We start from the raw sequence: 12774 nt of genomic DNA, 5'->3' as shown, positions 1-12774 counted from the left end.
TGCGTGAACCGACGGGTTGTGTCCCGCCCAGTGTCTTTTCGAGGCGCGGATAACAACACGACTGTGCTGTGTAAGCGGTATGCGACGGCATATTCCGTGCGGAGAGCCTAATCCGTTCCCGAGCGTCTGCACGGACGGAGACGGGGCCCCTGGCGGAAGTCCGCTCCCTGTCAACACAACGGACGCGACGACTGGCCATGATACGACAGGGAGCATCTCCGCCAAGGCAAGGTTCCCCTCTCGATGAACCAACCGCGTCATCCGGCAGGGCGATACCAGGTTTCCCATTATCTCCATCCACTATCTCCGCCGACACGCCTCGGGATCGAAAACTCGAAAAAGGAGATGGCACGATCATGACCCTTGCGTTGCGGTTCCCTACAGGGCTGTAGGATTGCGAATAAGCTTCTGACATCGGCCGCGCAGGATCATCAGACGAGCGAGCCGACGAGAGGCCCCGTGATGAGGTGGGTGCATGACTCGCGAGGGGCAGCCGCGTTGCTGCTGAGTGAACCGCGGATCTTCTTTGCACACGCAGTCGCGCGGTAGGTAGCACTGCGTCGCAGCTACTCCGTAACAAGTACCTAGTTACACTACTCAAGATGCGGGCGACGAGATGGACTGCGAGATCATGTATCACGTGTGTCAGCGAAGACAGGACTCGACGACGTCCTCTTCCCCTGCGTCCCCCTCATTGGTGGCACGCGGGAGAGCATGGCGCCACGCCCGGGACGGTCAGGATTTCGTGTGCCAGCCTTCTCCAATGAAGCCGCTGCGGCGACACGGTCGCAGTCCGCGTGTGGGGTTGCGACCCGCTGACAATGCAAGCTCTCCGCGCAGAAGCGTCGAAGCTGGAGAGAGGAGGCGACGAGTCGGTGAAGCTGCCAGGTGCAGCTTCAGTGAGCGGGGGAAACTGGGACAGGCGAGCCCACCAGTCAATGTTTAATTACCGAGGTGACGCGGTGCGTTGGGCTGATGAGCTGCGACAAACATTGGGCGTCACCAGATCAGGCATTACACTAGGCGGGGAAGGGACGGTGGTTGATGGATTGGTTGCCGCAATCGGTTCTAGAAGCAAGCCTCGAGTTTGCCAGTGGACACGCACCCTCGACGCAGCTTTGCGGCGTCGAGGTCGAGAGTGCGGAGAGACACGACCGTTTAGTGTACCCTTCCGCCACCATCGAAGTTTCCTCGGTGACGATAAACGGCGTCGGTAACTTTTTGCGAACGGAGTACGGAGTAGTGCTGACACAAAAAGCACAGTAACGTTAGCGTACACAGTAGTGTAGTGCAGTGCGCTAGGTGGAGAGTCGCTAACTCCGCTGGCGGGCGCTGAGGAATCCATGAAAATCCGAGACCGCGAAAACAAGCGAAGGCGGGTCGAAGCCGCCATTCCTCGTCAAAACTCTGGATAGGTGAAATTAAAAAGCGAAAAAAATTGTCGAATGCGCGGCTCAACTCGAGTCGAGCATCCGCATTGCCATGGATATGATGGGTCCTGTTGCCTGGAGGGATCCTCGTGTAGCAGAGGCCTTCTTTGTCGCGGTGATTGTCCGCGGCCGGCAACAGCCCGCCCAGGCGCGGGACCCGGACCCGAGATCAGTTCGGAACCGGGACTGGCTGCTCAAGTGCGCCTGGAACCCGACAAGGAAACCCCGAGGGACTGGCCGGACGCGGCGCCGGGACCAATCGGAAGAAAAAAACAGGCCCCGCGCCATACCCGTCCCGGCAAGCAAGCCACTTTGGCCCCCACCAGCACGCTTACCTTGGCGGCGGGATTTTCGGAAGCCACGGGTTCCCCCCCTGGTCTGCCCTGGCACCTTCCGTCTGAGGTTTGAGGTCTTTGCTGTGTGGGGACCGCGCGCGCATTGTGTTGTTCGCAAGTCGCTCGCTCACCGCCTGCGGCTGCTGCCCTCACACGAACAACACAAACGCGCCACCCACTCCGCAGGACGCAGCCGTGAGATTTTCATGACCTGGGCCAGCCGAGAAGCGGTCACACGCGCGCTTGAGTGGGGCGGGATTGATTGCGAAGCCTACTAGCGCCATGCGCTTGCCAATGACTGCTTGTGTAATCCGCATATGCGCGGTTGGCGTCTGTTTTGGGTGGGTGTGCGTGATTCACCGGATCCAGCTCCAAACCGGACGCCACGTCGGACTCCAAAGCTGGACTGGGGACTGGCTGTCATTGGACTGATTAGCCGCCAGCCTGCAGTGCATTTGTTCGCGTGGGTGGAGGGGCGCCCCAGCGCACCGCACTGGATCCTTTGTGCAGGCGCCATGCAGGAGAACAGCCGAGTGAGGAAGCTGAGCAACTTCCACTACACTACACTAGTACTGTGTAGTGTAGGTAGTCAACATTAGTTCTGTACTGTGTACATACTTACCTTAGTAAGAGCACCTTGCTGCCAAGACGCTCGAGATGGCGGGCTCGGTAACTCCCTACGCAGTATGCAGTAGTATAGTTAACGTTTTCGTCGCCGAGCGTTTCATCGTTCGGCATCGGCGATGTTCGAAACAGGCGAACTACTACAGTATATAACTAACGTTAACCAACGAGCGCTTGAAACTCATCAGCAATGTCACCCGGTTGGCGGCGTGGAACTCCACTTCTCTTCTGTCGCAAATTGGCCAAGCGCTGTGCCGTTCGTGATCCCAAGTTTTGGGTTCTCACTGCCCGCGTGGGAAGCCAGATCTGTGCCCGATTTGGAACATGGGGTCGTGGTTCAGGGGAGATTGCCATCAGGCAGCAGAATAACTTACCTTCTCGCTGGCCCCCCGGGCCCCCAGCCTGCTCCACCGGCGAATGGTCTGATGAGGCTTGTCCAAGTCCTGGTCTGGCAGCAAGCATCGCCAAGCCACACCCCCCTTATTGAGAGTCATTATGTCCTGCCACACCGGCCTCGTCGGGGCCTGGGTGTATTCCGTATGTTCGGTATCCATACTGTGCACTCCGATGGAAGCACAGAGTTACACAGGAGCACCATGGCGATTTTTCCTGCTGTTGGGGGCTAGAAAAGTGTCCAACGAGTAATTCAAAGATGGTGTTCTCGTGAAGCCTTCTGTTTACCGAGTCGTGTTACCTGTCTACTGTGTGGTTATGCGGAAGACTCGGTACAGGAATATACGGATACGGCGGCGCTCTACCGGTATCATGGTTTGGGGTGGCAGAGTGTAACGTTGACGGGCCGACCATGACGATGGGATCGTCGCATGGCGCTGCTGCGGTTGGACGCGGGAGCTGCGCCCTGGTTTTCCAGCCCATGTACCCGGGACTCAGCCTAAGTATGCGCATGTGCACGATCTGATTAAACGAGAGCAAGGGAGGAAAATGTCAATCCGACATGAGCTTGAGCAGATCGCTTCGCGGGCTTTCGGGATTGTCCTAAAAGAGCAAGAGGATTGTGGAGGAACACCAGAGCACAGACCACTGGGTACTTGGGACGAGGCAGGGCCTGGCGGTGGTTGGTCGCACCTTCCAAAGTTGCTTAGTAGCATATGACACTACTAAGTCGGCCGTTATCACCGGGGATCAGCACGGTGTTACACAGTCGACCGAGGAGTTTCGCTCTGGGCACAGCAATTCCCCTTAGAAGACGACCTACACTCGCGCTTCTAAGTATCTTAGTGTACAGAATACGTGCAAATGGTTTGAGAGCTTACCATGCCTCACTCACGTAATCCGTACATGCCTAAGGTACTTTGTGCTCTGTAAGCACTTGGCGGCCTTGAATTGGCATGATCTTCTGCCGTGGCCCCCAATACCACGGGACAAACAAAAATCCACCACTATCGCAAGCGCCGGCGCTACTGTGTACAGGAGGCTAGCGAGATGGAGCTAGCGGGTTTGTGGCAGTCATTGGGTCGTTCTGGCCAGTGGGGTTGCAGCAAGCCCATTCGACTCTGGCCTTCTGCTCCGCTCTCACTTCCTTACGCACGCACCTGATGTGTGTATTTGGAATTGAAGAAGACCGTTCCAGATGTTGCATTGGGCAGACGCAGCAATTCTCTCGTTTGACATTTGACATGTGCAGTGAGAGAGAGAACCCGGTCGGAGGGTGTTCCGTAGCCAATCACCGCCGAGGGGTCCTTGGGCCACCGAGGTTCCCTGATCTACGAACTGCACCTACAACTTGGTCGCCTATCACAGTAGTGCAGGTATTTGGAATCGCCATGAGACGGACTTCGCGAAGATGTCGCCTCCTTGCAGCACCCGAGGACGGCATGTCGGGTATGCGGCGACCGCGGTGGTGGGTAAGCGCCGCACACGAGCAGGTTTTGGCGCGCTGTGCCCAGCCCTGGCAGCGTCGCTGTTGCTTCCAGAACAACCACAGAACACAGAACAACCACAGAACACGTTCAAGACGCCGCCGCAGCAACGTCAAGTCCTTCACCAACCTCGCTTGGAAAAGGTAGTGTATTGTTGTTGGTGTTGTCGCACCTCCCAGTTCTCAGCGACATACAGCATTTACAATCTCCCACACACTGTGAGGAACGCATCTCGCCAAGTCCTCGAATCACCGTGCGTGCTCGAGTCAGCAGGAGACGCCCGGTTCTGCAGTCTCACGAAAGTGGCGGCCTAGCTGCGCCTGCTTATCCGCCAACTGGCGAGCTATGCGCGAGCCCCGTTTGTGAGCTCACCTCGTCCCCTTGTCTGCTTGCTGTGGTTCATGCTGAGTGAGGCTGCCACAAGCAATTGGCGGCGTCGATAAGATACTACAGTATCCGAATCTTTACGGATACACTCCGGGGAATAGCCCCGTAGTCAAGGTAACTATTCCGTACAGGTATGGAGTTAACGGGAAGGCGCCAGCGTCGGGACAGGGATCCGCATCCTTCGACCGCGTCAATCCAGCAAGCTTCTCGCCACGGTTCACTCCTCATTTCATTCACTCTTTCAGTAGCGTACACTAGCTTGCGGATAGCTACCTAGAGGTACCTAATGAGCTGGCATCAACTCTGGGCAAGCCGGCGCCATCGGCAATTCCCCGTGGCAATTCCCCGTCTTTGATGCTGCCCCCGATATCCGCCCTTTCCAACCCGCCCGCTCTTCTCCCACTGCTCTCTGGTGGATTGCCTCCCTCCATCTCCCTCCCCCTGCTCTGCACTGTATGTATGTACAGTACAATACATCCCGATCCTGCCCCGTTATCTCACTGCGCGAGGGGCAACCACTGTTCCGGGGATGCCCTGCAGGTTCTGGCGAGAGGATCGTTGTTGCCACAGACCGCAAGAAGCAATGCGCGGGACAAACGCCAGCCGCGCAAAGCGAGCAAGCAGCCGCGAATATTGCCGCGCCTCCGGTGACAGGTTGGCTTGCGCGTCTAGCTCGTGAGACAACCGCTGCCATGTCGCTGCCGTGACTTCGGCAGACCTCTTGTTGAGCGGCAGGCCGTCAGCCGTCCCGTTCGGACGTCCACATCGTGCGACGCAAGGACATGGGGCCAAGGGACTCTCCCACATCCCAATCACCAGCTCGACTGTCCCTCACGCAAGCTCCTTACCGCTTCTGCCACAGGACACTGTTTGACACGGGCACGGCGCAGGGCATTTGGCTTCAGAGCACTGCGAGCGGCACAGCTGTCCACCAGCCAAGCCTGAGAGAAATGCTGGAGCCTAAGAGCAGCCACGGTCGTTTCGGCCCCCCTACCCCCCTCCCCCCCTTCGCCACTTTGGCCGACCTCGCTTTCTTGTTCCCTCATACTCGGGGCAAGGCCCAATTATCACCCAAGTAGCGTTTGCTCATGATGAGCGAGTAGCGAGAAACATCGAAGTGCACCAGGCACTTGCGCTGCCCACTAGCACTTGCAATCGCTAGCTACCTCCATGTTCCCCTCCAGGGCATACTGGATAATGATCCACAGTACCGTTGCGTGTGTATGTTTGCGCTACCTTCCCCCTCGCCGGCCCCCGGCTGACGTTAACTTCACTACACTAGTGTAATCACCGTGGGCAGACCATGCCTCCCCACTTAAGAAAAGACGGAGGGGAGGGGTGGGGTGGTCTCCTTGCCCCTGCCACCGGCGGGCGACACACCCCTCTACCCCCGGTGCATGCCCAGTCCGCGTCCCTGGTCCCTACACGTACCGCCCTTGTCACTGGCCTTGCTATCCACTTACACACATCCATGTCCCTTGCTGGCCGCGGTACACAGTACACACTCTATTTCACCCCCCCAGTCAGCGATGTCAGTGCCCTCGTTGACCAGGCCCCTCCCCCATGCACTGACGGCACCACGTTCTGTGGGGATATTCTGCGGTAGGTACTGCCTCACACTTAAAGCCGTCCTGCTCCACGACCTGTTGAGGCTGTGGTGCATCTTGACATTCGACCTACCCCAAAGATAGATCTTGGGCGTCGTTGAAATCTTGCTACCTAGTCGCTCGCCGCCGCCAGCGGTTCATCGCCAACTAGTCTCGTCGCTTCTTATATGTCCTCGTACGCCTCGACAGCCACGTCGTCGACATAACGCTGACGGTCCACGTATGTTTATACCCGTTCAGTCTTCCCATACCGTCCATCCTGCCATGGACACAGCGTCTTCAATGACGGACCCGGCCCACTCGAGCCCAGCTTTCGACGTCACTCACTTACGCAGCCCCAGGTCGAGAGCCGGCAGCGGAGTATCAACAACACAAGGCCTCCTCCAGAGCCCTCTGCTGGCGGAGTCGGCTTCGTTCGAGACCAGCCCGTACAGCAGTAGCAGGCCTACGTCCAGCCGTGAACTGGCCTCGCCCGCTTACTTAAGTCCGAGCCTGTCCCACTCGCCGGGCTTACTCACCACTCCTCTCTCCCAACATCAGCCCGCCTTTCCGTCTCTCCCATCCGAAGCAGCTGCAGTCTCAGACGCAGATTGTTGGTTCGAGGCAGAACGGCCACGAGCCCGAGGAGCGCCACTCCTCCGACTTGAGCCCGCGCACGACCAGCCCGCAGCGCCATCACCGTCGTCGACACGGGCATCTATCGAGACAGAAACTATGAGGTAACACCCTCTCGTCGGCTCAGCTGGCCTACTATTCCACGTGACGTTTGCTGACGCGCGAAGCAGCGCCGTCGCCGTCTCCTACGACCCGGCATTCAACATGGGCACCAGATCATCCTTCACTTGGCCTGGTACGCCATCCGGCTTCTCCATGCCGTCCCGCTCGCTATGCGCAGGTTGGATGCTTACCGGAGCAGGGTTGGAATCCAGCGGTGGCCTCATGCCTCCGGAACTCGGCCACTACGGCTCGGATGCGAGCCTCACACCTCCCAGCGGATCACGATCGGTTACCTCAAGCCCGCCGAGGACGCTCAGCGCGGAGCAGCGGGAACTGAAGCGGCAAAGAGACCACGCACGACACAACGCCAAACTGCAGGCCCGCGTCCGGAGAACTGAGAGCGCGTCATCTGTTTATTCTCCACCAGTCTCGCTGGCCGACATGACGACCGGCACGTCGAGCATGCCCGTGTACACAACGGCGCCGCCGCAGATCTCGCTGCTGGCCGAGCCCGCAGCGCAGCAGTACTTGCCTCCCTTTTCGCCACCGATCCCGGACCCCAACCAGGCGACCATGTTCGCGAACCACTATCCCTCCCAGCCCTACATCTCCGATTACGGGTACCCTTCGACAACCGCGCCGAGCCTGCCGTCGCACTATGGGTATGTGTCTCGCGCGTGTAGCCCGCTCCAGAACCCGAAGACTCATCTGGAGCCCAGCAGCAGGCCGCTTGTCCCGGACCCGAACCTCGGGATGTACCCGGTGGCGCCGGTCATGCAGCCAGGACCGGCGGACGCGAGCGGGCAAGTGCGAGTGGTGCACAGCCGGCCGAAGCCGCAGTGCTGGGAGCACGGCTGCAACGGGCGGCAGTTCTCGACCTTCAGCAACCTCCTCCGGCACCAGCGGGAGAAGTCGGGCCAGGCGGCCAAGGCGACGTGTCCCAACTGCGGCGCCGAGTTCACGAGGACGACGGCCAGGAACGGCCACCTATTACACGACAAGTGCAAGAAGAAGAACGCAAACAACTAGGGCGACCCGGACGACCTCACGGGGCAAAAGGAGGTTGGAAATCACGCGGACTAATGGGGCGGAAGGAACAGGGAATCCTGGCGACGACACCGTCACCAAACCGGTCTCCGGGGATCACACAATTCGGTTGCCGTGGAGTGTTGGAGTCCTTTTTTTTTTATTTTTTTTTCTTATTTTTCGGTTTCTTTGTTTTTATTCTCTTCATCTTTGCCCTTGCATAAACTTTCTTGCATTAGCCGCAAAAAGCGGCTGTCGTTCGCTCCGGGATATCAGGGTTAACGGGTTACCTGCGTTTGGCGCTCGAATGCCGATTTTGGACAGGGGTTACACCATCGGGCTTGACATCCACGGAAGGAAAGGAGGAAATACCAGGTACATACACAGGCATAGGTCTGGGCAAAAAATCTCCGATCGTTAGGCATATTTGACCACCGCATCAGGCAAGGCATTTGGCGATGGGATGGAATGGGACATCATGTTATCTTTCTGTTCTTGATTGTATTATATTTCATCTGCGCCTCAAGCGGCGAGATATTTGCATCAAGCTTGGACCTCCTTGAGCGACCGGGGGAAATGAGAAACACAGAAAGAGCAGTTCGTTCTGGGCGACTTCCGTGACTTTGCCATTCCAAAACAGCAGGGCGGCTCCTGCCCGGTTCAGAGTTTTGGTGTAAGATCCGTAGCATCAACGGGCGGAAGACGGAAACTTCAGTCAAGCACACTTTGACATCCAACACCTGCAGACGTTCCCACTTACACAAGACGACCAATGCCGTCTACACAGCACTCCCTGGACTCACGACACCCTCCTGCACACACTCGCAAACACTTGCAGACAGCCAATCCCAGGCAAGGCCGCCGATCCTACCGGCTTTGCAAACCAACAGTCAGTCCAAAGAGAGTGGGAAGGATGGGGGCTGCTGCCGGTCAATGATGACAACGGCAAGTTCCTAATGGTTGAGGCGATCCTATCCCTTGGCATTCGTTCGGCAGATGCATAACTACATCCATCACATCTGCAACTGCCTGAACCTCGGGTGTGCGAAGCCTTGTCCTGGAGATCGCGATTGGCAGTGAAGAGCCTGCACCAAGCAGTCCGGCGCTTATGACGCAGGTCCGGCCAACACAAGCGACCGCCCGCCAAATATCAGGATCGAGGATGATCAAAAGGGAAAAGACATGCTGTGGAACCATGGAGAGAGCACCACTACGCAAATTTGCGGGAGGGGGTTTGCGTGCGATTCCTCTGAATCGCCCTCGAAGATACAACCCCCCTTTCTCTGCCGTAACCACCCACACTCCGTCCAGACGCCCCCAACTTCGGTGCACAACAGCATGCGTCGGCCACGCGGGGGGGAAGGGGGGGGGGCCACTCTGAAGTCAACTCGCCTTCTCGCATCGAAGACGCGCCTCGACCTAAAGAGAACAGGGTAACACAGCCCAGTGGAGCTGGAAAGGCAACTCACGGCCCTGTTCGTTGCGGCAGCAGGCTCGGCACCCCCATTCATCGGGAAGCTTTGCGGGCGCGGAACTATTGAGGCCGTCAAAGTCAAGGCCGCCCGACTCTCTAAGCAGGGGGCCAACCATGGCAGGAGGTCGACGAAGATGCCACCCAGACCCGCGCCGTTGCGTTGCCCGTGACACCCCGTCATCACCGACTATTTCCAGCGAGGCGGTCTAGCCCATGGACGGCATGGGGAAGCGCCGAGCGTCGCGAATGCTGATAGCAATTCGGCGACTGCTAGGACATCAAGATCATCACGCCGAGCGGTTGGCCCTCGGCATCAGAACCCGCAGCTGCGAAGAAACAAGGGTTGGCCAGACGCGGTCGCTGAGCGAGGCTCATTGGGGGAAGCGGCAGGCTTGGGGAACGCGGCGCCCGCCAATGATCGTTGAGAGAATGCTGTTGACTGATTTTCACACATTGAATCTAGGGAAGCTTTGTTTCAAGCATGAGCTTCATTCCCAATTCTCTGGAGGCTTTGGCGTCTGAGCGACACAGCCCCTCTGGAAATAGCAGGTCTTGGCGGGGACATCAGATTGCCGCCACCGCTGACTACCTAGGTAACTACCTGGTACTCCGTAACCACTCAGTTGGTTACGAAGAAACGGTCCACGCACGGCACACACGGCAAACTCCGAGATCTCACCACTTACCCGGAGGACAGGGTGCCGAGGCGACGAGAAACCGGCCGCCCGTGGCACAGCCGTTGGTAGTGGTACCTCAATGGCTGCGTACCGAGTCCCATTGCCCGAGACCCCGCGGGAACTGTCTGTCGATTGCAATTGTCACCGTCAGCCAGGAGACTACACTACGGAGTGCACAGTGAAAATACACCCGATCGCTGGTTTCGGGGCAGTCATGGCAAGAAGCCACACGCTACTGTGGTAGTGTAGTGCATCTGCACATAGTATACATTCGTACTGTGCAATGAGCTGCCTTGGGCCCCGGCCTTACTGGGCGTGCTCGGCCGATCTCACGGAGTGCATCCCGCCGGGCCGCGGCGGCTTCCCCAGGCGATCTCGCGCTCTCATTCGCCTGGCGGCTTTAGCGGACAACAGCTCACCGCTGCTCAAAGTTCAACTTCACTCACAACAGGGTCCTTAGCCCGGCGGACATACGTGGGCGTAAGGCCGGAGGTGCCCACCGTCTATCCTACACTCCCCTCTTGTTCATTAGCGTGGAACGGATGGTGGAAAAGGCCGACTTTTGGTGCCCTGTTCAATGGAAGCGGGGGGAAGAACCACGCTAACAAAAACAAGCTGTTGGACTGTACAGTGCAGCACAGTGTGTGGGGACCTAGCTGTGTTGCAACTGAATAAAGTTAAAACCAAGATTCACTGCAGGCATCAAGCTGGAATGGCGCAGGAAAAGTTCCCAGGTTCGCTGCCCATCATCCATACTAACACTGGTCTTGCTCCAAATCTGATAGTAGTGTACAGTAGTGCAAGGTGCCCAGATCCGTGATGGCGATATCTTCAAAAGGCGAGCTTCCCCGTCCCCGCCCCGCCCCCCCCCCCCCCCCCCCCCCCGGCCGCACTAACCGGACGCAGCAGGTAGTGCATGTGCATGACGTTACCAGGACCCTGCTGGGCCGATGCTGCCATGCAGGGGACGCACCGGCAGCTCGGCTACCGAGATGAGCATGGAGGCCCGTTGTGCTGGCCCTTGTTGACGGCCACTCGATATACACTACACTGGTCTCTTCTCTCTCCCCCGGGCAGTTGCGCACGAATCGGAGAGGACGTCCACGGCGGTTTCGATTGCCGTCCAATCCGGCATCACAGTAAGGTAGTTAATTCGTACTGATAGGGATGTTGTTGCCGCCCAATGGGGCTTTCCATGATCGTTGCGGATAGGCTTGCGAGAAAGGTTCTAACTAATGGTGTTTGGCATTGAAGGGTTTTGCCTTGTTGCACCAACCACTACACTACTGTGTAACGGCATCTCGGAGACATCGGAACTTACACTACTGCTGAGGTGCTTGGGTGCTAGTGTGCTGTGGCATGAGACTACCTGACCTAGCATTGTATGTACACTTGTACATACCTGCGGCAAATGTCGACAGACATTCTCATTACAGAGCCACGTGTGCCTGTGGTACACTACATACGGGATGTTCGAGCCTCAAGGAAAGCTCGGCACAATGCAACGTCAACCTCACCAAGGTCCTTGGCGGGGTAACAATCTGCGACTTCGTTTCTATTTTCGTTGCGCGTTATGTCATCCGCTAGTGTGCACTAGCATTAGTGTACACTAGACCATCGCCGGCACCGCCTGGGCGTCGGAGCCGAACACGACTCCACCGACCGCCCGGCCTCGACGGCGGCGGGCAGAAAGGGACCTGATGCGATTGCACGGCGGCGCCAACAAAGTTTTCGCTTCGCCAGAACCAAACCGACCCCATTAAATCCACAACCCCTCTTCATTAGAACCACAACCCCCGAGGGGCGGCCCGTGCGCTCCCAAGAAATGCACACGCAGGAACTGCGCACATAGGAAACGCACACACAGGAAACGTACAGACAGAGAACGCACACACTGCTAGTATTGTTAAAGGGGCAATACGCTAGGCAAGGCGCTTAGAAACGTACTCGGTAGACACCGAAGCCCTGGACCAGCCTTCGAAGGCGTGGCCATAGCTTTGTTCTTTACTGTAGTAACGACATTGTTATGTAATCCTGTGGTGACTCGCACCTAGGGTTAGGGTGACATGTGCTTATGTAACTCGGGCTCGTGGTGATGCGCGCTGCAAAATTTGGGTGGGAGCGCACGGGCCATCCCTGGAGGGGTTGTGGTTCTAATGAAAAGGGGTTGTGGATTTAATGGGGTCGGAACCAAACGAACCCCTGGCTCGGCCGCCGGGACGGAGCTTTCCAGCAGGCAGCAGCAAATGGCCCCCGTCGGCCAGGGCCCGCCGCTTGCATCGAAATATCAACTGCCGCGCCGGACACGGGTTCACTCGTGTCTCGGCGAAGCGGATAGAGGTGCATCGCCCTCGGCGGCATGGCGTTCTTGGCTCATCACAGAACATACACTAAGCCGTACTGGGATGAGGGTGCAGAACAGGAAGGCAAATCAGCATTGACAACAGGAGAGGTCTGAAACAGCGCAGCAAGAGAGCGGCACGCACAAGACAGATTCTCTTGGAAGGTGCCTTTGTGTTTTTCCAGAAGCTTTGCGCCGCAGGGAGACAGGAGACATGGCCCCGCGTCAGCGGCTTTCTCCACACGCAACTGCCCAGGAAACCGCCGCAACGGCGAG

At 57.9% G+C, this 12774-nt stretch overlaps 2 protein-coding genes across 2 annotated transcripts; one reads left to right on the top strand and one right to left on the bottom strand.

Moving 5' to 3' along the window:
* Positions 1-691: 691 nt before the first annotated feature.
* THITE_2127637 (uncharacterized protein) lies at positions 692-1869 on the bottom strand (the record flags this gene model as incomplete). The annotated part of the gene is made up of 4 exons (XM_003651732.1): positions 692-913; positions 992-1068; positions 1106-1245; positions 1766-1869. 4 exons carry the CDS (start codon positions 1867-1869, stop codon positions 692-694), a joined length of 543 nt encoding a protein of 180 aa, XP_003651780.1.
* Positions 1870-6374: 4505 nt separating this feature from the next.
* Positions 6375-8147, top strand: THITE_2112431 (uncharacterized protein). The gene is made up of 3 exons (XM_003651731.1): positions 6375-6982; positions 7049-7113; positions 7180-8147. Exons 1-3 carry the CDS (start codon positions 6978-6980, stop codon positions 8007-8009), a joined length of 900 nt encoding a protein of 299 aa, XP_003651779.1. The 5' UTR covers positions 6375-6977; the 3' UTR covers positions 8010-8147.
* The last annotated feature ends 4627 nt before the right edge of the window (positions 8148-12774 follow it).

The sequence above is a fragment of the Thermothielavioides terrestris genome, chromosome 2 (genome assembly GCF_000226115.1).
Source record: "Thermothielavioides terrestris NRRL 8126 chromosome 2, complete sequence".
NCBI classification, from domain to species: domain Eukaryota; kingdom Fungi; phylum Ascomycota; class Sordariomycetes; order Sordariales; family Chaetomiaceae; genus Thermothielavioides; species Thermothielavioides terrestris.
Note: the sequence above shows the minus strand (reverse complement) of the source record. Positions and strands in the feature narration are given on the sequence as shown.